The 23,377-nt window shown below is 34.2% G+C and overlaps 1 protein-coding gene across 3 annotated transcripts in view; it reads left to right on the top strand.

Annotated features, from left to right (window-relative positions):
• LOC106072185 (serine-rich adhesin for platelets-like) overlaps positions 1-23,377 on the top strand; it is a 79,377-nt gene that overhangs the window by 40,673 nt on the left and 15,327 nt on the right. For all 3 annotated transcript variants that reach the window (XM_056017133.1, XM_056017132.1, XM_056017131.1), the window contains exons 3-11: positions 7,405-7,793; positions 8,803-8,861; positions 9,876-10,024; positions 10,459-10,844; positions 11,099-11,157; positions 11,797-11,915; positions 18,103-19,508; positions 20,114-20,172; positions 23,033-23,160. In XM_056017133.1, the coding sequence (XP_055873108.1) occupies positions 7,405-7,793; positions 8,803-8,861; positions 9,876-10,024; positions 10,459-10,844; positions 11,099-11,157; positions 11,797-11,915; positions 18,103-19,508; positions 20,114-20,172; positions 23,033-23,160 (2,754 nt within the window). The remainder of the gene's footprint in view (positions 1-7,404; positions 7,794-8,802; positions 8,862-9,875; positions 10,025-10,458; positions 10,845-11,098; positions 11,158-11,796; positions 11,916-18,102; positions 19,509-20,113; positions 20,173-23,032; positions 23,161-23,377) is intronic.

Here is a 23,377-nt window from a genome sequence, read left to right as displayed (position 1 = left end):
AGAGAGAAAGAAAAAGAGAGGCGAGGGAGTGAACAAAAGAAAAGAGACATATAGAAAGAGAGCAGAATAAAGAAGGAGAGAGGAATGAAATGGAAGAAGAGAGAGGAGTGAGAGAGAAGCCGAGTGAAAATTTAATAGAAAGAAGCAAGCAATGGCGCAATGCAGTTAAATATTGGAGGGAGGAGACGAGATTGATAGCCAGTCTGCTCAGTATTTTATTGAAAGAGATATGTCTCCTTGCATTGTTAACTAGAGCGATTAAATCCAGCATATATCTAGATGTAAACACTAAACTCATAGATCAAGTGACATTAGCCTGCAAAGTACTTTTTGATACGTAAACATGTATTCATTACCATGTTTTGTTTTTCCTCGACATTATCTCCCCTGAACTCCGTTACATTTTTATCTCACGGCATGGGCGGTGTTAAGTAGTTTAGACAAAAAGTAAGGGTGACAAGATGGAAAGGTCAATTGGTGTCATGACCACTTCCTGACTGATGTTGACGGTCGTTGACTTGTAGCACCAAACTGCTGGTAGACAACTGAACCGCTGTAGGCGCATTATATCTTGACTAATAAAACTTCAAGTAACTTTTGAATAAATTCATTGTGAACATACTAAATATAACTTTTAGGCTTCCTCCTTTTAGGACCAACACACTTAGCTATCAAAAAGCAACATAAGGCTTATATATCATTTGAAGCTATGGAGTTCATTGTAGGCATGCATACAGTTATAGATACCTAATGATTTTGAGGAAAGATAGACCTATAATCGGATGCCCGTCATATGATATACAATGTGTGGGCCGGATGGTATAGAAATGCCTTGGCCGATTTTGACATCCAGTCCGCCCCTGATTAGGGCGTACCTAATTCTAGTCAGCTCTAATTAGCTATATTTGGTGGATCATTGTGCTGCCCACATAATCCCATCAAAACACGCTGGTTATAGGAATCATGCATTTGACTTGTACCTGTCTTGTAAAGTTCTGTCTCAGAAGGAAAACAATCAATTTACAAGCAAAATATTGTTTAAATGCCTTATCTAAGGGGAAGAATTCTACATTTTCAGCCATATATCTCAGTACTGTAACGTGTATTCCCCTTTTCCAATATTACTAAAAAAAATTAAATACCACTATTTAATTAACTAATCAATTAATTTTCTATTGACTCGTGTTTTGCTGGGGACACTGAATAATTGTGCAAAGTTTCAACTTGGTCCGAGGATGAAAATTGGGAGAAAAAAAGTGAGTTAGTGAGTTAGTGAGTTGATATGAGTTTCACAGAAAGGTCACTGAAAGGTGAAATAAGTATTTAAATTTTTTTTTAGCACAAAACAAAACAAACACACATAAATTACTCTAAAGACTGATGTTAAGTACATAATCGTGCTATGTTTAACTGTATGTCATGATGACCTAAAATGCCTGGAGGCAAGCTTTTGAATTTTTTTTATTTTTTTTTTTGCGCCACAAAATAAAAAAGTGGTCTGTGACCTCTGAAGCGTTGACACGGTAACTGGTAAATTTACAGGACTTTGACATATCACTTGATGTTTCAAAAGACTTAACGATAAATATTCTAAAGTATTTTCTTCCAACTCATTCTGAAATAATCTATCTTCTTAATTTCTCTCTCTCTCTCTCTCCTTCTCTGTTTCTTCCCCTATATTACCCTACGCCCACACACCAATTCATTTTTTATCATGTTTGTGTCCTGTGCAGGTTTTTTTTTACAAAGCTCTTTCTGTCTGGTAAAAAGTTTGTACACGTCATTTTTCCCACACCTAATCTCGGATTAAGCTAAAACTTTGCAGAATTATTCATTGGCAAAGACAAGACATGTATCAATTAAAAAAAAAATACAAATAGTCAATTAATTTTTTTATACCATGAAGGGAAATTGATCCTTAAGCATTCACAGATACTGCTAAATGTGTTGGGTTTCGTCCCCTTAGAAAGTTGAGCACGTTATTTCAACTACATCCATTCTTGGATCAAATTGAAATTTTATAAATGTATTTATTGTACCTATTGTACCTAAAAAAAAAATGAAACAAAAAAGTAACCACTTAGTCAATTAATTGTTGGTAATTAATTATTTTTGTTGGGTATCGAATACGGGAATAACTTCTACATTATTGAGAGATATAGTTGTAAGTGCAAAGTTCTTTCTCTTAGATAAGTTTGTTTTCTTTAAAAGGATTTTTTATACATATTGCTTGTTACCAAGTTTGTGTTTGTTTCGGACGTTCCTAAAGAGATTACGATTATTATTATTAATGCTATGGCATCCTAGTAAGCAGGCATCCACAAGGTCCAGGTCAAGATGTTTATTGAAGCTCCCCACCCCCAACACTTTTCACCTTTAAATGAGCTTAATTATATTAATAAATCAGAAATCATGACATATTTGTAATAAAAGAAAATGAGTACTTGTAAATTTAACCCATAATTCTCTTATATTCAATCTGAATATTTCGTAATAATAATTATAAATTGAATTAAATAAATAATGTTGATTCCCGCCTTTAAGGGTGAGACTCTAGGCGGCCGCATTATCTAGTCACGGTCGTGTATCCGGCACTGTTAGTGCCGCTGCTGAAACGACATGAAACCTTGCAATTAGTGAATAATTATGCTGACATAATTACAAGGTGTTGTTTTTTTTTTACCTTGATGGAGATACAATAGTCATGTGCCACGCCCACACGTCAGGATAAGACAAATCTTGCGCATGTGTGTTTGAGATCGAGAGACGAACAGAAAGGTGTAGCACGTACAAGGAAAAAAAATACAATTTTGAAAAAACAAAGCTTATATTAAGTGTAATTGTATCAATTCGTTTGGATCAGTCATGTAATTAAATTTGTCATAGATCTAGACTAATTGTTTTTGTTTAGCGCAATGTCATGCTTTCAGCTTACTCAATGCGCTATAATCCTAACACTTGTCTGGACCAGTTGGGAAAAGGGGGTGGGGGGAGAAGAAGGGGGGGTATCTATGTGAATGTGACAGTGATCGCTTTTTAAATACATAAAAAGAACGCGTTCACTGAGGACTAAAGCCTCCTCAATATGACTAGTTCGACTTATATCAACATATCTGTCAAGTACAATTTCTTTCCTTTGTTCGACACCAAACAAAATAAGTAATTACCAATAGTTAATCAACTAATTGATTTTTTATATTGATTGTTGTTTAGTCAGGCACAAGAAATAATTGTGCTAAATTTCTACCAGATTTGGTGTCGAAGAAAGAACATTTACAAACTTTTTGCCAGACAGACAGACAGACAGACAGACGGAGTGAGCTGATATAAGCTTTGTAAAAATAAAAGTAAGGGAGTGAGAGAATTACTAGACGAGAAAACAGCCAGACACAAAGAGAGTGTGAACAAGGAGGGAAGAGAGAGAGAGAGAGAGAGAGAGAGAGGGAGGGAGAGAGAGAGGGGGAGGGAGGGAGGGAGGGAGGGAGAGAGAAAGGGAGGGAGGGAGAGAGAGAGTGAGACAGCGAGAGAGAAAGAGAGAGAGAAAACGGAAGGAGGAGAAACAAACAAAAAAAAGGTGGAGGTAGTAAAATGGGCGTAGATAAAAATAAAAATGCAGGCGTTTCTTTTCTTGCATGAATCATTTGTCCCAACGAGTTGATTAAGTTTATTGGTGAATTGATTGACAGCTGTCTGTCCAGAGCAATATTTTGTCCCCGAGCAAAGGCGAGAACCCTCCGAATCGCCTCCCGTGTTAAGGTGTCAAGGTGAACCAGATCTCTCAATTTTTTTTTAAAACACGAGTTCTTTGATCTCTTTAGAAGTGATCTTCGTTAATACAGACTTGTGCAATGGGAGAATCTCTGTTACTTGTGTAACACTGAAAAGACACGTAATAATGGATAGACACACGTAACAATGGATAGACTATGTAACACTGGATAGACATGTAACACTGGATAGACACGTAACACTGGATAGACAAGTAACACTGGATAGACATGTAACACTGAATAGACATGTAACACTGAATAGACACGTAACACTGGATAGACAAGTAACACTGGATAGACAAGTAACACTGGATAGACAAGTAACACTGGATAGACATTGTAACACTGAATAGACACGTAACACTGGATAGACAAGTAACACTGGATAGACAAGTAACACTGGATAGACATGTAACACTGGATAGACATGTAACACTGAATAGACATGTAACACTGGATAGACATTGTAACACTGGATAGACACGTAACACTGAATAGACACGTAACACTGGATAGACATGTAACACTGAATAGACATGTAACACTGGATAGACATGTAACACTGGATAGACACGTAACACTGGATAGACAAGTAACACTGGATAGACAAGTAACACTGGATAGACAAGTAACACTGGATAGACATTGTAACACTGAATAGACACGTAACACTGGATAGACAAGTAACACTGGATAGACAAGTAACACTGGATAGACACGTAACACTGAATAGATATGTAACACTGAATAGACATGTAACACTTGTAACACTGGATAGACATTGTAACACTGGATAGACATGTAACACTGGATAGACATTGTAACACTGGATAGACACGTAACACTGAATAGACACGTAACACTGAATAGACATGTAACACTGGATAGACATGTAACACTGGATAGACAAGTAACACTGGATAGACATTGTAACACTGGATAGACAAGTAACACTGGATAGACATGTAACACTGGATAGACATGTAACACTGGATAGACATGTAACACTGAATAGACAAGTAACACTGGATAGACATGTAACACTGGATAGACAAGTAACACTGAATAGACACGTAACACTGGATAGACATTGTAACACTGGATAGACGTGTAACACTGGATAGACATGTTACACTGGATAGACATGTAACACAAGAAATATTCCTCCAATGACTGTGTTTTAGACTTCGTATATCACCAAACTGTTAACTAGTAGAGGCTATAGGCTGTAGTTTTGTTTTTTCTCTAACAGGCGATCACAAAATGAAAACCCTTCTTCAACCAGCACAGTGTTTGTGTCACAGGAGTGAGTTGACAAGTTTCAATCACTCACTGAAACTCTGCGTCGCGGAAAGTGCTGTGAAGATTCGCGCAGATGATAGTCTGCACTTTTCTATCGATCAGAAGCTATCCACATAACCGTGTTCAAACACAGATCGGTCTACTTCATGTGGAGACATTTCTGCATGCGCTCCTGTGCTGTGCCTTGAATCCAATCTTTTCATGCCTGATAGCGTCTCTGCCATTGCTTCACACTCTTTGAATGAAATTAGATACAACTATCATGAATTGAACTATGTCTTATAAAGAAATGCAAGGCTGTCACGACCCCAACAGAACTGGCGAAATTTTAAAACTAATAGCATCACTTTCTCTAGTATTTATATTTGTTTACATTTTGACAATGAATTCGTTTCCTAGCGTGACTGGGCGTCGCATTACTCCAAGACGCCCATTACTCCAAGAGCTAAATGGCTTGTACAGAGACCTGCTGGTATTGCTTTATCCAGGATATAGAGTAGAACGATGTTTTTACATTACTTTTTTTTTTCTATCACTATTTATGCTCAGTTGCCCAGTATATATGTTTGACTGACATCACTACTTGTTGGTGCATGAATCGAATTCTAGAATATAATTTTTTTTTAATTTTTTTTTTTTATTTGCATGTGAAAATTCTATAAATTGATTGTATTTTGATTATTATATTCTAGTAGATGTGTATCTTATCTTATAAATTACAGACGTTCCTTAAAAAGAAAATTAAAGGGCTGCGCGTATCCATATGTTAATCTACTCGTTCATGTCAACTAGAAACATACTTAATTTTACTACAGAATGGTCATAAAGCTTTAAAATTGTAGGAAATGAAATCGTTGGATGGCAATTAAAAAAGTGTTTTGTTAAGAGGTGTCTCTTACTACTAGGGACTATTTTAACGGAATCGATGAGCCGAATTATCGACTTATCCTTACGCCTTTATTAGTCCATCGATTTGAACATGGCCTGCTTAGCTGCCTACATGCATTTTAATTTTACAGACGAACGATAGTTGTTTTGTGTGTGACAGATAGAGAGAGAGAGAGAGAGAAAGAAAGGGGTGGTCTTTAAGATACATTTTTAAGTGCTTAAGTAATTGTGTCACAAGGGGGCACAGAAAAAAAGGTTGCCAGTAGTCAATATCGCACTGTTCTCGGCATGCTTGCTTACAAGTAGTGTTCTTCTGCTTGTGTGTAGCCAGTCAGAAAACTATTTTCGACTTTAAGTCTGGGACAAAACGCGCGAGTATTCTTTTCGATCGCGATTGGCTGTTCACTTGTTTGTCCGTGACCTTTTCAAGCGAATGCCTTTGATATGACATGGTCTTGTACGCATTAAGGTGAGAAGGAATGAGTCTTTGAAATGTACAGATTAATTCCGATAGCCTAAATGACTTATTTCCCCTTTTGGTTATAAGAACTAAGAAACTGTTTAAAAAACGGTGGATTAACGAAAGATAGCATTAGATACGATTTTTAAAAAGTTCAAATTATTGAGATAAGATTAGAGGTTTTGTTTGTTGGTTGTCTATATCGCCATGTAGACCATTCTAGACATTCTGAGAGGGGAGTGGGGGCTATGTGGGTCAAGGTAGACATATTTGAATTGTCGATAGGATTTCAGTTATCAGACAGATACTGAATTCTGTTGAAAATACGATTCATGAACTGCTTCCAATGTCTGCGCCTGCCTCTGACTGATACTTTCCTGTAGGCATCAAAGATGTCAAAGATTTTGATCGTGGGTCTTCTGTCTCCGCTGTCCCTTATCTTAAAATAGTTGTCTGGAGGAAACAGAAGTCATGATCTGCTGACGACTAATATAATCCCTGAAGCACTTTACGAGATTGATACACTTATGTTTCTCTGGTGCCGATGTCAAATAAACATGTACGTGTCAACAAAATCAGAACCCACCACATCAGAGTAAAGTGACCATACAGTAATCGCCCTTTATTTGTAAATCATCCAACAATACTTTTGGCAATTATTCATGAAATATGATTATTGTCTCATTTAATTATAATGTAATTTTCAACAATTTCCTATTGGGGAGGGGGTTGGCTGAGTTTAACGACTTCTGTGAAAACAGGGATTCTAAACCTTAGGAACCCGGGGTACCCGACAAGGTGGTTGGTCTTTGGGTTATCGATATATCACGTTAACCGTCAGCCCTTGAAACAGGTAAGCTTTACACCATCTGCCACATGACCGCAAGGGAAACCTTCTTACTTTACTTGTATTTGTTTCAATGATAAGAACACACAAAAAAAGGTGATGATCTCTAATTGCTGTATTTATTTTTCATTTTTCAGATGCTGACTCTACAACCGTACCAGTAATTGTTGTCCTTGCAGACTCTGGCCCTACTCTTGAAAACTCGACTGCATCACCCGGAAGTGAAAGCGCGCAAGACGTCAGCATAGGGCCAATGCAAACTACTGCACCAATTTCAACGGACAATGCGACGAACGCTGCGACAGTTTCGTTGAGCAATGGGACTACGACAGTTTCAATGGACAATGCGACGATATCTGCGACAGTTTCAACTGGCAACTCGACGACCGACTTCAGCAGCACGGTTGCGGTCACTCATTCCCAATACTTAGCCACATTGAGGTTTGACAATATGGCTTGGTCGGAAGCTTACAATAATACAGCGTCGGATGAGTATCAACTTCTGAAAAACCAAACCGAGGCTTTGGTATGTATGGTCAACGAATTCTAAGATAAACACACTCGCAAGCATATTATGTCCCACTTATTATACATGTGCCAATGTTTATGTATATAACTTGAGAGACAGAATTTTCAGGACACTTTTTGGTGACCTTGGGTAAATGACAGTAAAGGTGTGGTCGAAACGAACGCAATACGTTTGGAACCAATTCTTTTGCAGGAGAAATTGGAGGGAATACAAAAGTTAATATTCCCAAACTACCTACATTTAAGGGACTCCACACCTGACGCTCTTGTGTTAACCTCGAGCTTGACTTTGAAGACTCTCCTGTGTGTATCGCTTGACTAGACTGGCGAGGTCTATCTGCTCGAATTGTTGGTTAATTATTCGGATAAATACACTTCCAAACGCGTGAAGCTAATGTCAAACATTTAAAATGTAGAGAAATGATATAAGCGTAGATGGGACAAGTCAAATATTGGTGCGTACGGGAATGTTGAGCAGATAATTTGGCTTGAGGCTTCATCTTTTTTTTTTTTTTTAATGAAAAACTTTAAAAAGTATGAGTTTCTGGTGCTGTAAGATCCCAGGACAGATTGATTGACTCCAATTTATACCAGATTAGATACCCAAACTAGTTGTATGTAAGTGATATACATTTGGTCAGCGTCTTTAGAATTATTAGTTCTCCTGTTATCTTTCGGTATTTGAATTCGCCAGATTTATTTATTTATTTATTTTTTTTTAATATTTTATCTTATTATAGACGTCCAACGGATTATATGGAGAGTTAAATTGGAATAAGAAATACTTAGATATAAACGATTTTAAAATTATATTCGTAGTGACTTCGTTTTTGTCCCCTCCCTTTTTATTTTTTTTAAAGACAGATCCCCCACTTCAGTTTTAAAGTTTTAAAATACTGAAGATTTTTTTTTTCAATTATTTTATATCATTTTAATTTCTTAATACTTTAAAGACCATCACATAAGATCTATATAGATCTAATTACAAAATGTCATATAATCTACAGATGAATGCTGCATTTTCAAATGAATCATCGTATTTGAGATCAGATGTTAAACGTTTCAGGTATGATGTTTTGTTAAATAATGAGGATCATTTTGTGTGTCTTCGACTGTGATCTAAAATAAGAGATCTAGATCTACTATCTAGAGCAGTGATGGCGATGGGCATATTCCGGACAGCAGAAAGTGTTTAAATCGCCCCATCAGATGTCTTGTAATAATTAATTTAAAATGAAGTCTAACAATTTCACTTACAATATAAAGTTTTGAATAGGCCTTCGAATTGAAACATTTCATTAATATTGCAAAGTTTACATCTAGACTCTATTAGGCCCCTATCCAGCTAGATTTAGATTCTAGATCTATATGATTCACATCTGGTTGCATCTTGTCCTGATTTAAAGTATTAAAAAAAAATAGAGTCTTTTCACTATTGGATCTAAATCTAGATCTAGATCTCTGTTCTAGAAATCAATCTATTATCATAATACTCAAAATATCACAATATATATTTTTGGTTGTTTTTTTTTTAATAGAAAATATTATGATCCTCCAAAATGTTTCTCTTTAAGTTTTTTTGGCCTGCTCTTAAAAAGGTTGCCTTTCACTGATCACTGATCTGAGTCTAGAATCTAGTAGATCTAGTCTAGATCTATAAGGGGACCTAGATCTATAATCTAGATATAGGCCTACCTATCAACTCTGAAGGAAGATCCAAAACATGTAAAACATTTTATAAACATCTAGAAATCTAAATCTATGTGTTTGTTAGTTCACATAAAAAAGGGTTGTATAATTAAATATATTTTGGATATAAATGATCTGATCACATAGGCTGTAGAGAGTCTGTATCATACATAGTCTAATATTTAAATAAAATATATAGATCTAGACTATAGAGACTCTAATAGATCCAAACTCTCAGATCTAGATCTAATATCATTAGCAACAGTTAATAGGTAGCCCATTTTTTTTTCTTTGAAATTAGAACTTGAAGATTAGGTCTAGATTTATATTACATAATTCTAGACTAGATCTTTTTTTATTGATATCTTCTAATCTAGATTAAATTTTACAGGCAAGGCAGTATCATAGCAGAAATAGAGATAACATTTGATGGTCGCAACCTTACTTTATCAGAATTAACAGATTTGTTGATGAATGCATCAAATTCAGATGATCCTTTTTGGAGAAACATGTCTATATTAAATGTTACTGATTTCATGGGTAGGTAGATCTTTTGATAATAGCTATAAAATAGGTGTAAACTAAATTTATACATACTGTCAAGAGGTCAAATTTGAGATTTTTAGACTCTATGCGAGCCATGGTTGTTTGGACACTGTTAGTCATTGGTCAAAGAGATAGAGTCACCAGAAAAAAATGCTTTGATGTTTGAAAAGCCTGACCTTTCTATTTCTCATCTTGCTCCTGTGGGTAGTTTTGGACTTGGAGAAAAGCATTGGTTTTTGGCAACTTTCAGTCAAGAAATGCTCTTTATTTTTAGATGAATTCTTTTTTGTTCAACTAATTGTTGTAAAGAGTTTAACTACATTCATTTAACATACATAATTACTAGTTATCCATAGTCATTTGATCATTCCTATTTTATGCTTAAAGCTTTTTTATTTGTATTTGCTATATCTCCTGGACTTCCACAGAATTATTTGTTTCATCAAGTGAGGCTACGGATACAACAGAAGACAGCACTCCTCCACTAACAACTCCAGCTAGCAGTACAATATCTACTACTGAAGCAAGCAGTACACTGTCTACAACTGAAGCAAGCAGTACCCTGAATACAACAACTCAAGTAAACAGTACACTGCCCACAACTCAGACAAGCAGTACCCTGTCTACTACTCAAGCAAGCAGTACCCTGAATACAACCCAAGCAAGCAGTACCTTACCTTCAACACTAGCCAGTGCTTTACTGCATGTTCACAGAGATATCCAGATAGAGGTTAAGAATTGGAACTGGACAAATGATCTTAATAATAATGCATCACAAGAGTATTATGCATTCAATAAGACTGTAATGGAGTGGGTAAGAATCTCTTCACTAGTTTCTTTAGATTGACTAATTGGACTATTTATAGTTGAGAACATTAGGGCAGAATTTAAGTCATTGGTTAACATGCATGACTAGATGCATAACATGTAGGGCATAATCATCTTAATTTTTTTTTTAAAGTAACATCTGCATTTTATAAGATAAGAAGATAAGTTCTTATTAGTCATTAGCAGTATTAAATTATGCTATAAAGCTTTTAATTAATTTCATTTTGTTGTTTACAACAGGTGCAAGATGCTTTTATAAATTATCCTTCATACAGAATGGCAAAGATTATACAACTTAGGTCAGTAATAAGAATGTCACTCATTGTTAATGTCATAACTTGTATCATTTTCATGACTTATTATTTACCCTATTCTTTACTTATCCCCTGCTGTTCAGTTTCTGTAAAAGATAAACATTTTGGTTAGTTCTACTCAAACTGTAGACCAAATTAATATGGTCTCATCTATTATGTTGTAAGTATTTCTGCTAAATTATTCTTTATTGGATTCAACATTTTACCAAGTAAAGTTTTTCTTTTTTGTTCTAAATTCTGAGGGCAGTAGACATAATAGTCAATAAGTCTGACTTATCATTGATGGTACATTCATGTTAACGTTCCTATTTTGTTTTTTTATTCAATAGCTTTTATGTCAGTCTTAGTGAAATGCTTTCAAAGTGAGCGCAGATAATATTTAAAACATTTTTATAGGCTATAAACTTAATTTAAACAAAATTACTGCTAATATCTCCATAACGATTAAGTAATTACTTATTATATTATATATTTTAAGAAATATATATTTCTTATAGTTTTCATCATAACTTATGCACGTTTATTATATTTTAAATGTTATGAAAAATGCCTTCCATAATTAAGAAACATTGATTTGGCATTAAAAACATATTTCCTTAATTGTATACATTTTATTTTCAATAGCAAAGACTATTTTATTGTCTCTCTGGAGTTATCATTTGCTGAACCTGACCTTACAATGGAGCAAATTATGGTTGCTCTTAAGGCCTCACCAAAATTCACTATTTGGAATAGAACACAAGGTAAAAAAAAGTTTTGATTCTCAGTTCATAATGACAGATTTAAAGAAACTAATTTGTGAATGATATTTTGTGTTATATGTTAAATTTATGAAGGAAGAGTTTGTGTAAGCTTTAGTGACAGATAGACATCCTGATAGTTACAAATGTAAACCATATTTCACAGAGAGGAGAAAATGTTAGGGGGTTAGTTATGACTCCAGAAGTTGTAAACACAACTGTAAACTGTCATTACATATTAACCTTACAAACTTCAGATTTTATTTTTTTCTCAGGGGAAATGTTTAGGCGACCCCTGGCAAATCGTCAATTGACCCCCAAAGGGTCACGACCCACAGGTTGAGAACCCCTGTTATAGGATATCCATCCCACTGTAATGGGGTAATAGTGTATGCACGTACACTAACACCAAATGGTTACCTGACATTTATTGGTTAAGTTAAGGTGGTTGGGTCGTTGTGCTGGCCACATAACACCCTCATAAACCGTAGGCCACAGAAACAGATGACCTTTACATCATCTGCTATATAGACTACAAGGTCTGAAAGGGGAACTTTACTTTTTTACTTTTAAGGTATTTAGTTGTAGCAATGGCTACATGACACCCATGTAAACTTTCAACCATGAACTGCAAATTCCTAAAGGGAAGGGATTTTAAAAACTATATTACATCAATGATGAAAATCAGTTTTCTTCAGTGTAGCCAGTTCTATTGAGACTATAGTCTTGACTAAATTTCCTGGGGGTTAAGTTAATACTTGTCAACACATCAAAATCTGTCTTGAAATAATATTATACTGCATTTGTAGCATTTTTTTGTGTGTAATTGATCATAGAGTACTATTCAATTAGCTTATGACATTTTTAGGCTGAAATAAAAATGTGGTTGCATTAAATCACTAAATTTAGAGGTCCTTCAGGATAGAAAACTTAAAAGTAAAGTTGCAATTATACATAAAACACTGAACCATAATCTTCAAATAGAAAAAAACAACTAATAAAATACTCAGAAAGACATAAAGATAAAGGCACATTCCTTGTTCCATATGGAATGGGTTGCCTGAGTCAGCCAGGAAAACCAATGACTTGGCAGAATTTAAGTCATTGGATTACATGCATTACTAGATTGACCTAGGAACATGCATAAGATGTCATCATCTTCTTTTTTGAAGTAATGTCTATATTTTATAATATAAGATTTAGGATTAATGACACTTTTTTATCCACAACTCTTTCTTGTAAGGTATCATTCTAGTTTATTTAACACTAGATAAATGGCTTATTTAGAGTCTAGAATTTGTAATTTTCTGTGGAGGCCATTGTCTTTTGTGTTTGTATTTTGTTACTCATTGACTGCTCTGCAGTGAGGTAGAGAAAACTGTGTTTCTTTGTTTTAATGCATGTCTGAGACTTCTCTATATCTTATTAGAGAGGTCAGAAAGTCACTGTCTCTTGTATGAATAAATACACTTTATAGAACAGACCTTTAAATGGGATGATGAGACATGTCCAATTTTCAATCATCATTTGAACTGATATTGTTTGTGTGTAAAACTAAAGATTATTTTTGTGTCCAGCAGTCAGACACTGGAATTTTTTTTTTATTTAATTTTAATTTTTTTTTTATTTTGAGACACAAATGTTGATTTAACTGTGTTACCATGGTTACCTATTTAGTGCAATTATAATTTCTTTTTGGGATGAAAAAATGGGATGTGTGGCTGAGGGGAGTTAGCTGCTATCTATCCAGGGAGTTTGAATTCCAGCTGAAGCTGAGTTTTGTTTTCTGAGCGCCTAAAGGCAGCATAAAAAAACTTTTTAAAGATACCCATGACCACAAAAGAAACCAGACAAAAGCATGCTGAGATGTGATAATACAAAAGCAATTTTTGTAAAAATGTAACATAATTCTAAACCTCTTTCAATTATGTTTTTTTTTTGCCTGTGTGTCTGGGGGGTCAACATGAAAACAAAATGTGTTGATCTGCACTTATATATACCATTACAAAACCTTTTAGAAAAGTAGAATGGAAGAGTACACTGACCAAACAGCAAATAATCATTGATCGTCGAGGCTTTAGAATATTTTTTTGTAATCTATGTACAATATTTTTGGAGATTCCTACATTTCATGCCAGTAAGTAAAGGCTATTTACTTTTTTTTTAAATTAAAAATAGTTATTTAGAAATTTAGCTTTTAAAATTTAATAAAAGTCAAAATGACATTATTAAAAAGTAGTACAAGAAGTGGGAAATGTTATTGATTCAGAAACTATATATTTACAGTTAATTACTAATTTAGAAATGAGCCTGAAATCATTTTTTTAAAAGTGGCATGTTATGATTCATTTAAGCAAATTGTTATAGATCCTTTTTTTCTTAATAAACAAACAAAAATTTATCGTTTGACATTTCTGTTCAAAATCTCCTCACTGCTAGATATTTCTGAAGGCTTTTCAATAAACTTTGACATGTTCAATGTTTTAAGTCTGAGCACAAAAAAAACAAAAACATTCAAGGTAAGCATTTACATTCTTGTTTAAACCTGTATCTATGAGAAAAGCAAAGAAAAATATTCAAATAGTAGATTACTAATGAAGCATGAAATGTAATTTTGAAAACAATTAACAGCATCTGAAAATGTGCTCAGTCTGTTACATTTTGTGACTCCTCCTAGTTTCCAGTATGTTTAAGTATATGGCAAGACACTGTTTTCTTATTGAGGGAAGATTATACTTTAAAAATATCATTACATATCTAGGCCTAAGATATATATATATATATATATAAAACTTTACTTTTTTTGAAAATAATGTTTAAAAGAAATTTTGAGGTTAAATTCCTTTTTTTTTTGGGTGGGGGGTGGGTGCTATTTCAATAAAATTATCTTATCTAATATATTTCAAAAACAGGAGTTTAAAAACATAAAATTATTACTGGGAGGTTGGAACTTTAAAAAGTACAACAAATATGAAGGGTAAGAAAAATAAAAGCAATGACTTGTATCTTGCTAGTACCAACATACTGGAAATCCCCCCTGACCCAAAACACTTTTCCAAGTCTAGATTTAGTACTCTCTAAGCATGGATATCTTAGGTTTTATGTCACATGGTGTTAGCCTCTAAACCTTTTAATATGTACACATACTATTTGAATATGCATTTATTCATAGATATGTTTCAACAACTTGTAAATGCTTTCTCTAGTACTTAGGATAGTTTTAGTATTGCTAACTTTAACAGTAAACTTTTAATGATGCGTTTATGTCCATTCTAAGAATCAAAACAATTATTCATTGTGATTGATAAAATTTAGATATAACTAAAATGAAATAAATGACACAGTAAAAAGGCATTTCATTTTAAATGATTTTTTAAAAATTAGAGCTTTGTTTCTTTAATGAGTGTTTAGTTGTTGTTTTTTTTGTTGTTTTTTTATCAAACCAATTCATTAACCTGGGTAATGGTGAATCTGATGGTTCATTGATTCTAAAATTAATATCATTAGCATACAATTTAATTTCCTAAAAGTATCATGTTAGTGTATAGTGAGGGATGCATGGGTACTAGTGAGGGATGCATGGGTACTCAGCTTTGGCTTAGGCCTACTTGTTAGAAATGGGAAAGAAAAAAAACAACACTTTTCTTATTCCATATGCAAGGGAGTCTGGAGACACTTGAGGTGCCTTCTTCAGGCCTCCGTCATAGTGGTGGCTGTCTAGGCCTAAGCAAGCTATTATAGCACAATGCAGGATGGGCCATTGGCTCATATTTCGCATGTTTCAGGCCAAACTTAGACATGGGGCCCCTGCTGCAGATAAGATGAGTATTCCAGCCCAAGATTGCAATTGAATGTTTGGTATCATTTTTTTTTTTAAATCCAAGGTTCATAACATTTTTAGTGCTTACCAGATTTATTTCTGTTTTTTAATGTCTTTTGGTAAATTTAAATATTTTTTTTTTACTTAGAAGTGATTTCATAATTTGAAAAAAAAAATCCCAACCATAAGAAGAAAACTTAAAGTTTGGCCTTGTAAAACTTTGGAAATACAGTGACATGATTGAACCAAAAGAAAAATGTAATCTTTTAGATCATCAAGGGTTAAAGAGTTTTTAAAAATTTTCTTATAATTTATTGAACATGAATGTTTAAACTGTTCTAAGTTACTCCAGCAATCTGTTACTTGCTTTATGATCTCTGTAAAGGAGTTCTGTTATGTGTTTGTTTTAAGATATGAAACCAGAAATGTGTCTTTAAGATGATTTGATGATGTTTTTGGGGGTACAATTTTCTCAAAAAGAATAGTTCAGAAAACCAAAATTGTTTTATTTCGTTGGTTCTCTGCTATGAAATTTCTCTTTACCAGGTAGCTTTCCAGTAAACCAGTTAATTTTTTTCTCTATTATTGACATTTCTTAGAGGCATGGTGGTTGAGCGGTAAAGCGCTTGGCTTCCAAACCGGCATCCCAGGTTCAAATCCTGGTGAAGACTGGGATTTTAAATTTCAGGATCTTTGGGCCCCTGTGAGTCCACCCAACTCTAATGGGTACCTGACATCAGTTTGGGAAAGTAAAGGCGGTTAGTCATTGTGCTGGCCACATGACACCCTCGTTAACCATGAGTGGAGATGACCTTTACATCATCTGCCCTATAGATTGTAAGGTCTAAAATGGGAACTTTACTTTATGACATTCTTACTAAAACTAAATTCATACTCTCATTTTTGCTTCAAAATGTAAAGATATTCTTCTTATTATTTTTATTATTATGAATCCAATTATCTTTTTTTTTAGTCTAAACAAATAATAATAATGATAATAATAATAATCTTTATTATCATTGAGGAATTTGTGCATCTCACATAATAAAATATTGTAAGCATAAAAAAATATTTGATAGAGTACATAATATACATTAATACTACGCTTAAACATTACATGTGAAGATGGTTCTCAATTAGTGTAAAAAATGTAATGGACATTAAATTAATTCATTAGATCTTTTTTTTTTTTATGTGTTAGCCTGGCAGAATGATTTAAGCTTGATATTTGTTTTTAGAATTAATTAATAGATAGAATAAAAACATGCATTATCAGACAGAATATTTTATTTGAATTTTAATTAGTCTGTCTTTAAATTATTTTTATTTCCAACTTTTTTTTCTAGTATGTTACAGTGCTAATAGATATTTGGGAATTGCTTCCTATTCCTAATGTATGCTGAAACATCACCCCCCCCCCCTTTCCACTTAAACATGCTTGTGAATACTGCTAGTTTATAAAGTGCTATTAGATTCAGAGTTGCTTTTCTAGTGCCTCAAGTCTTCTGTTTGTGTAATATAGAATAAATTCATTTAGACTCTAGACTGTAAGAGAAGTAAGTTCCCCTTTCAGACCTTGTGTTCTATAGGGAAGATGATGTAAAGGTCATCTGTTTTTGTGGCCTACGGTTAACGAGGGTGTCAGTGACCAGCATAATGACAACCACCTTTACTTTTCCCCAATTAATGTCAGGTACCCATTGCAGTTGGGTGGACTCAGAGGCGCCTGAAGATCCCAAAATTAAAAATCTCAGTCTTCACCAGGATTCAAACCCCGGTTTGGAAGCCAAGCGCTTTTACCGCTCAGCCACTGAGCCTCCACCCTAGACTGTAGCCAAGTTTTAAAGTGGTGAGGACTGCCTGGATGTGTGTCTGCATTCTGGATTGTTGTCTTATGGTTTCAGGTTTGAACCGTGCCCACTGCCATCTTCCACTGTCCTGTGGGTTTATTGGGCAAGTTTGTAAAAATCTTCAATTCTGATAGAAACATGAAACCTAGAAAAGCAAAAAAAAAATCTTGAGACTGAAAATTTTTGGATTTTCGATTGTCTCTGATGTCTCTTCATCTCTAATAGCCATCTAGAATTTATTTTTGGAAACTAATGGCCTCCATGCTAGACATAGAAACAGATATTAAAACAAGAATATGATAGCATTTACTCAATGTTCTTGGCCTTAAACTGAACTTAACTTTCTTACTATTCTGAAATGCAAAAGTGATTGCAGTGTCTTGCATGATAGCATTTACTCCTAGGTCTTAAACTAAGCATAATTTATTTACTAGTCTGAAATGCACAAGGAATTCTACAAATAAATTAGGTAGCTATGCTATAGGTTGTTTGAATGATGTCTGCATTTATTTTTTTCCAGATTTGCTTACCACAACCAATGAGACATTCAGCTCAGCTTTTGACAATTTCACAACTGCAACTGGATCAATGGAACAGTTTACAACTTCTAGTGTCCCCACAGTTCTTGTGACCAAAGTTGCACCAGATAATGTCACGTCACTGAATGACACACATTTCACCATGTCCCCTGACAATTCTACAACTGCTACTCCAACTGTGACTGTTTTGGATTTGTACAATACCACTGCCATTTATGATAATACTACTCAAGGAATATTTGGGAATGCAACCACAGAGACTCTGTACAGAAACACCACTGCTCTAATCTCACCAGACAGTGTCAATGCAACAACTCTAGTTCAAAGCAATGCAACGCTTTACACAACCACAGTAGATTATGTTAATACAACAATGCCGGTTCAAAACACAACTGTAACATATCTGAATACAACATCTCTATTTGTGAATACAACCTTGGCAACTGAAAATGCAACAACAACTTATGCAAATTCCACAATTGTATATGAAAATTCTACCAAATCAGAGATTAATTATGTAACAACTTTAACTGAAAATACAATAATGGAATATATTAATACTACATCAGCTTATATCAATATAACATATCCATTAATGCCAAATACAACTTTTGGTTATGTTAATACATCTTCAATTGAAAACACAACATTGGATTATGTTAATACAACATCGATATATGTGAGTTTACCTGAGAATGCAACAACACATGTTACTAGTACAGCCAGCACATATTTGGTCAATGCAACATCTCTGATTGAAAACACAACATTGTCTTATGTAAACACAACTTCTCTAGGTGGAAATACAACTTTAATGGCATTTGATAATACAACAGATTACAACTTCACAGGAAGCCTGACTTCCAGCACCATGACCAATGTAACGTCAAGTTTTATTGACAATGTGACATCAAGTTTTCATGACAATGTGACAGTAACCACTACACCACTGACTAAAAATTTCACCTCAGGGTGGTTAAGTGACAATCAAACAGTAGTTGCTACAGTTGAAAATACTACAAGTTTATCAACTGTGTCAACTGAAAACACTACAGTATCCTTGCTTATTAACACTACATCAGTTGTAGTTATGGATAACACTACATCATCTATGGATAACACTACATCGTCTTTGGATAACACGACTGCAGTGCCTGAGAGCACAACACTAGTGGTTGCACATACCACATCAACTAATTTCTCAGAGTCCTATCAAACCTCGACTCCACAATATTCAACTGTTCCATCAGATAATTCTACTCTGGCAATTGCACCGCAGAAAGCATTCCGCCTAAAAATGCGAATCACCACCATGAACTGGACAGAGGACTATAAGAATGATTCATCTGAAATGTCAGTCACTTTAAGAAATCAATTAATATCCAAGGTAAGCAATTTAAATTTTGATCTTGAGGAGATGATACTGCAATATCAGCTTTTTCTAAAAATATTTAATAGTACACATTCTTTCTGGATATTCTGTTGTGCAATTAACTTTGCAGCAAATTTCAAAAGTTATTTCTTAAAATGCTATTTTTATCTTTCAGAATTATTTCAAGAGACATTTAAAGTTCTTGAAACAGCAATTATCACACTAGTCAGCTAAATAATCAAACATTATATTCAATCCCCTTTTTAAAATTTTATTCTGTAATTGTCAGCATTAGTTGGCAATGTAGCTTCACATTCTTTGTTTGTGCATAAAAACAGTTTTGACTTTTAAGATCTTAAAACAAAATATTTTTAGGTTACCTACAATTATTTTTTTGATTTTAGTCCTGGAAAATATTAAAAATGATTCAGATTATTCTACTCTGAAAGATAATTTCACCCTCTTTCACAGCTATGCATGTTAATTACAGACTTTAACTTTAAGGACCATTTCAGCACTTTGTTTTATTTGTTTTGTTTTTCTTTATGAAAATTCTGAACAAAAATAAATCTTTGTTTCTTTTTCAATTATTTATTCTCCTTTCCTTTTTGTTCCTACAGCTTGATGAACTTTTCAAGAACTTTTATTCTTATGATAATTCAAAAATTATTGGATTTAGGTAAGACTTTTAAAAAAAATCTTTATTTTATTGGCACAATTATTTTGTTGTAAACTTAAGGGTGGCAACTTTCATGCCAGTGAAACAAGATGATGTTTATGTTGCAATATATAGCTCTTCCTTCGTGGTTGAAGATGAGCACATTTCTCATTTCCTACGGACTCGAAGATGGTTGTTAAGTCCAATCCTCGCTTTAAAAAGTCGGCCGCATATGTGGCATGGGTGGGTTAGGTCAGTTTCAGATAGACCTGCTTCTTCTCTCAGCTTTTTGTTGGTTCAGCGCTCTTTCGCCCTGGCCACTCTTCTTGCTTCAAATCTTGAGACTCCGAGACTCACAGCTTCAAGACATGAGGAGCGATCGAGTGCTAGTGCTTCCCAGCCGTGAATATACAATATATAATGTGTAGATGATTGACAACAACAAACACAAACAATGGTTGTCAAATCTTTGGTTCATGTCTGTCACACGGAATCTAGTTCTTGGATTCACATGTCTATCCTGTTAATGTAGATCTCAGCACCCCTATTATACATCACTAATAAAACTTTCTAGTGTCCTCTGTGATAGCCTCTGTGATAGCCTCTGTGATAGCCACTGTGATAGCCTCTCTGTGATAGCCTCTGTGATAGCCACTGTGATAGCCACTGTGATAGCCTCCTAAAGTTAGCAGGCCTCCTCTCTTTTTCTCTTGATCTAGAATGTCTTCTTGTGGCTTTGAGGGGAAAGAATCTTCTCTTTTACTCTAAACAGTAGGCCTACATTATTTTCCTGTGTTGAATAATGCACTGTGTCATGTTGAATGGCAGTTTGCAGGACAAAGTTACAACATTGTACTAGCAAGAATGGAATGTTACAATGATTTCTGTAATAAACTACTTTAGAACAAAAATTTAACTAGAAAATATATAAAAAAAATACTTTTTAAAAAAACAACAATTAAGCATAATTGTATCAATTAGTTTGGATCAGACATGTAATTAAATTTGTAATAGATCTAGACGCAAGACAAACAATAAAAAACCCATTAACAAACACAATTTTTAAAAAGGGGGGAATGACCTGAATTCGAACTCATGGCTCAAGCCTTCTCAGGCTTCTCAAGCCAACATGGTAACCACTTTGCTAGTGGAGAGCCTATAAACATTGAAGCTGTATAGTTGTTTCAATAGTCTCATCCTATTTTTCGTGCTTTGTTCACTAAGACTCAGACGACAACCTATAAATGGGACTAATTCAGCTTATACCACCAATTCAGTCAAGTATAATTTCTTTTCCTTGTTTGAGAAACCAAACAAAATAATTAATTATCAATAGTTAATTAACGAATTGGTTATTTTTTTTTTTACTGTTTCTTGTTTCATCTGGTAAAAGAAATAATTGTGCAAAATTTTAGATCTGATATTGAGTATGGGAGAAATAACATGTACAAACTTTTTACCAGACAGACAGAGTGAGTAGACATAAGCTTTGTAATAATTGCTCTCACAGTTACACTAAGAAAAATGCAATTTTGTTATAAAATATTATTTTTTAATACTGGTAGACTTTTCAAATTTAAACTGCAAAAGCAGATATTTTCAATCTCCATACCTTTTAAATTATTACATCCATTGTGTCAGGGTTTATTTTATGGATAATCTATTTTGATATAGCTTGCTAATGTCCCATATATTATGATGATGCAGTATTTTTAAATTTTATAAGCAATCATCACTTCTTACTTATCACATTTAAATTTTAAATTAAGAATTACTTTAGTGGTTATTAAGTATTATTAATATCCAGATCTCTTTCCGCACCTTGTGATATTATGCCTTCAGCTGACCAATCAGCAGACAGCTACACTAGCTTCACCTTCACAACACACTCATCACAGGTTGACATGGCTCAATGCTGGGTAGATCTTAACACAAACCTAGCTCCCTATAAATACACTAAAGCAGTGTTTCTCAAACTGTGTTCCATGGAACCCTAGTGTTCCACGAGGCCTGAATAGGTGTTCCAAGAACTACTAGAATAACGCTGGTATCGTCAGTTTGGAAAGAAAGAGTTAAGGAAAAAGTGAAGGAAACACTGCACTAAAGACAATTCATCCTGTACTTGCTACTCTACAGAAAGATATGTACAATAGAAACAAGCAGCTACTTAACAATGTCTCTAAACTTACCCTTAACAGGGAAGACTGTGTGAAACCAGAGTATCACTGGTCATCAACATCTCACATGGTTCAAGGCTCCAAAGGGGATACTCATACCACATGGTGACCAAGAATGAAAAGAATGTTAGAACTATTAATGTTTTCCCTTAGCTATGGTAATGCAAGATGGACAAAGAAAACGCTTCAAGGATACCCTCAAAGCTTCTCTGAAAGCCTTCAGCATTGAACCTGGGAGTATCATGGCACCGTGCTGTGAAAACTGGTGCACAAATTGTAGAGGACAAGGGAAGAGCACTTGCAGAAGAAAAGCATCAGAGAAAAGAAAAAAAGGCTAATGACACTAGCTCCAGCTGGAATAACCTGCCTAGTGTGTGGCCAAACATTCCAGGCTCACATAGGTCTCACCAGCCACATGAGGAGGCACAGAATTCCACATCAAAGCCCTCAGCCCCCTGGATGACAAAAGTGGTTATCATCGAACTTTGATGAATGAACTATATGTATATATATGGTTTCTATTTATAAAATATAGTTATCAAAGAGCAAATTATGGCTTTCTAATTTTAGGGGCAGCCAATATATCAGGGTGTCATATTTCCTAGTAAGCCTATTATCTTTTAAGTTTTTTGTTTTTATTGACCATAATGTAAAAAAATTTACATCAGTGTAAAAAAACAAAACATTTTGTATTCTCTGTGTAGTCAAGGGAGTGTTATTGTAGAACTGACAACCACATTCAGCAACACCAGTGTAACTCAACAACAGGTCCAAGAAAAACTCTTAGAGTCTCCACCTTTAAATGCTTCTTTGGAAATGATTTCTGAGGAAGGTATGTAATTGTATTATGATTCAAAATGTTTTACTTTTAATAATAAACATTAATTTCACATTTTAATACAAAATATTTAAATTTCATATTTAGAGAGAGTTTATTGGTTAAAGCTATATAATAAGTACCCACCTATATTATTATACAATTATATATATATATATATATATAAATAATAAGGCTTTACTTCGAGTCTGAAGATTGTTGAGGAATGCAT

This window comes from Biomphalaria glabrata, chromosome 18, assembly GCF_947242115.1.
Source record: "Biomphalaria glabrata chromosome 18, xgBioGlab47.1, whole genome shotgun sequence".
In the NCBI taxonomy this organism is placed as follows: Eukaryota; Metazoa; Mollusca; class Gastropoda; family Planorbidae; genus Biomphalaria; species Biomphalaria glabrata.
This window is presented reverse-complemented; position numbering and strand designations above follow the sequence as displayed.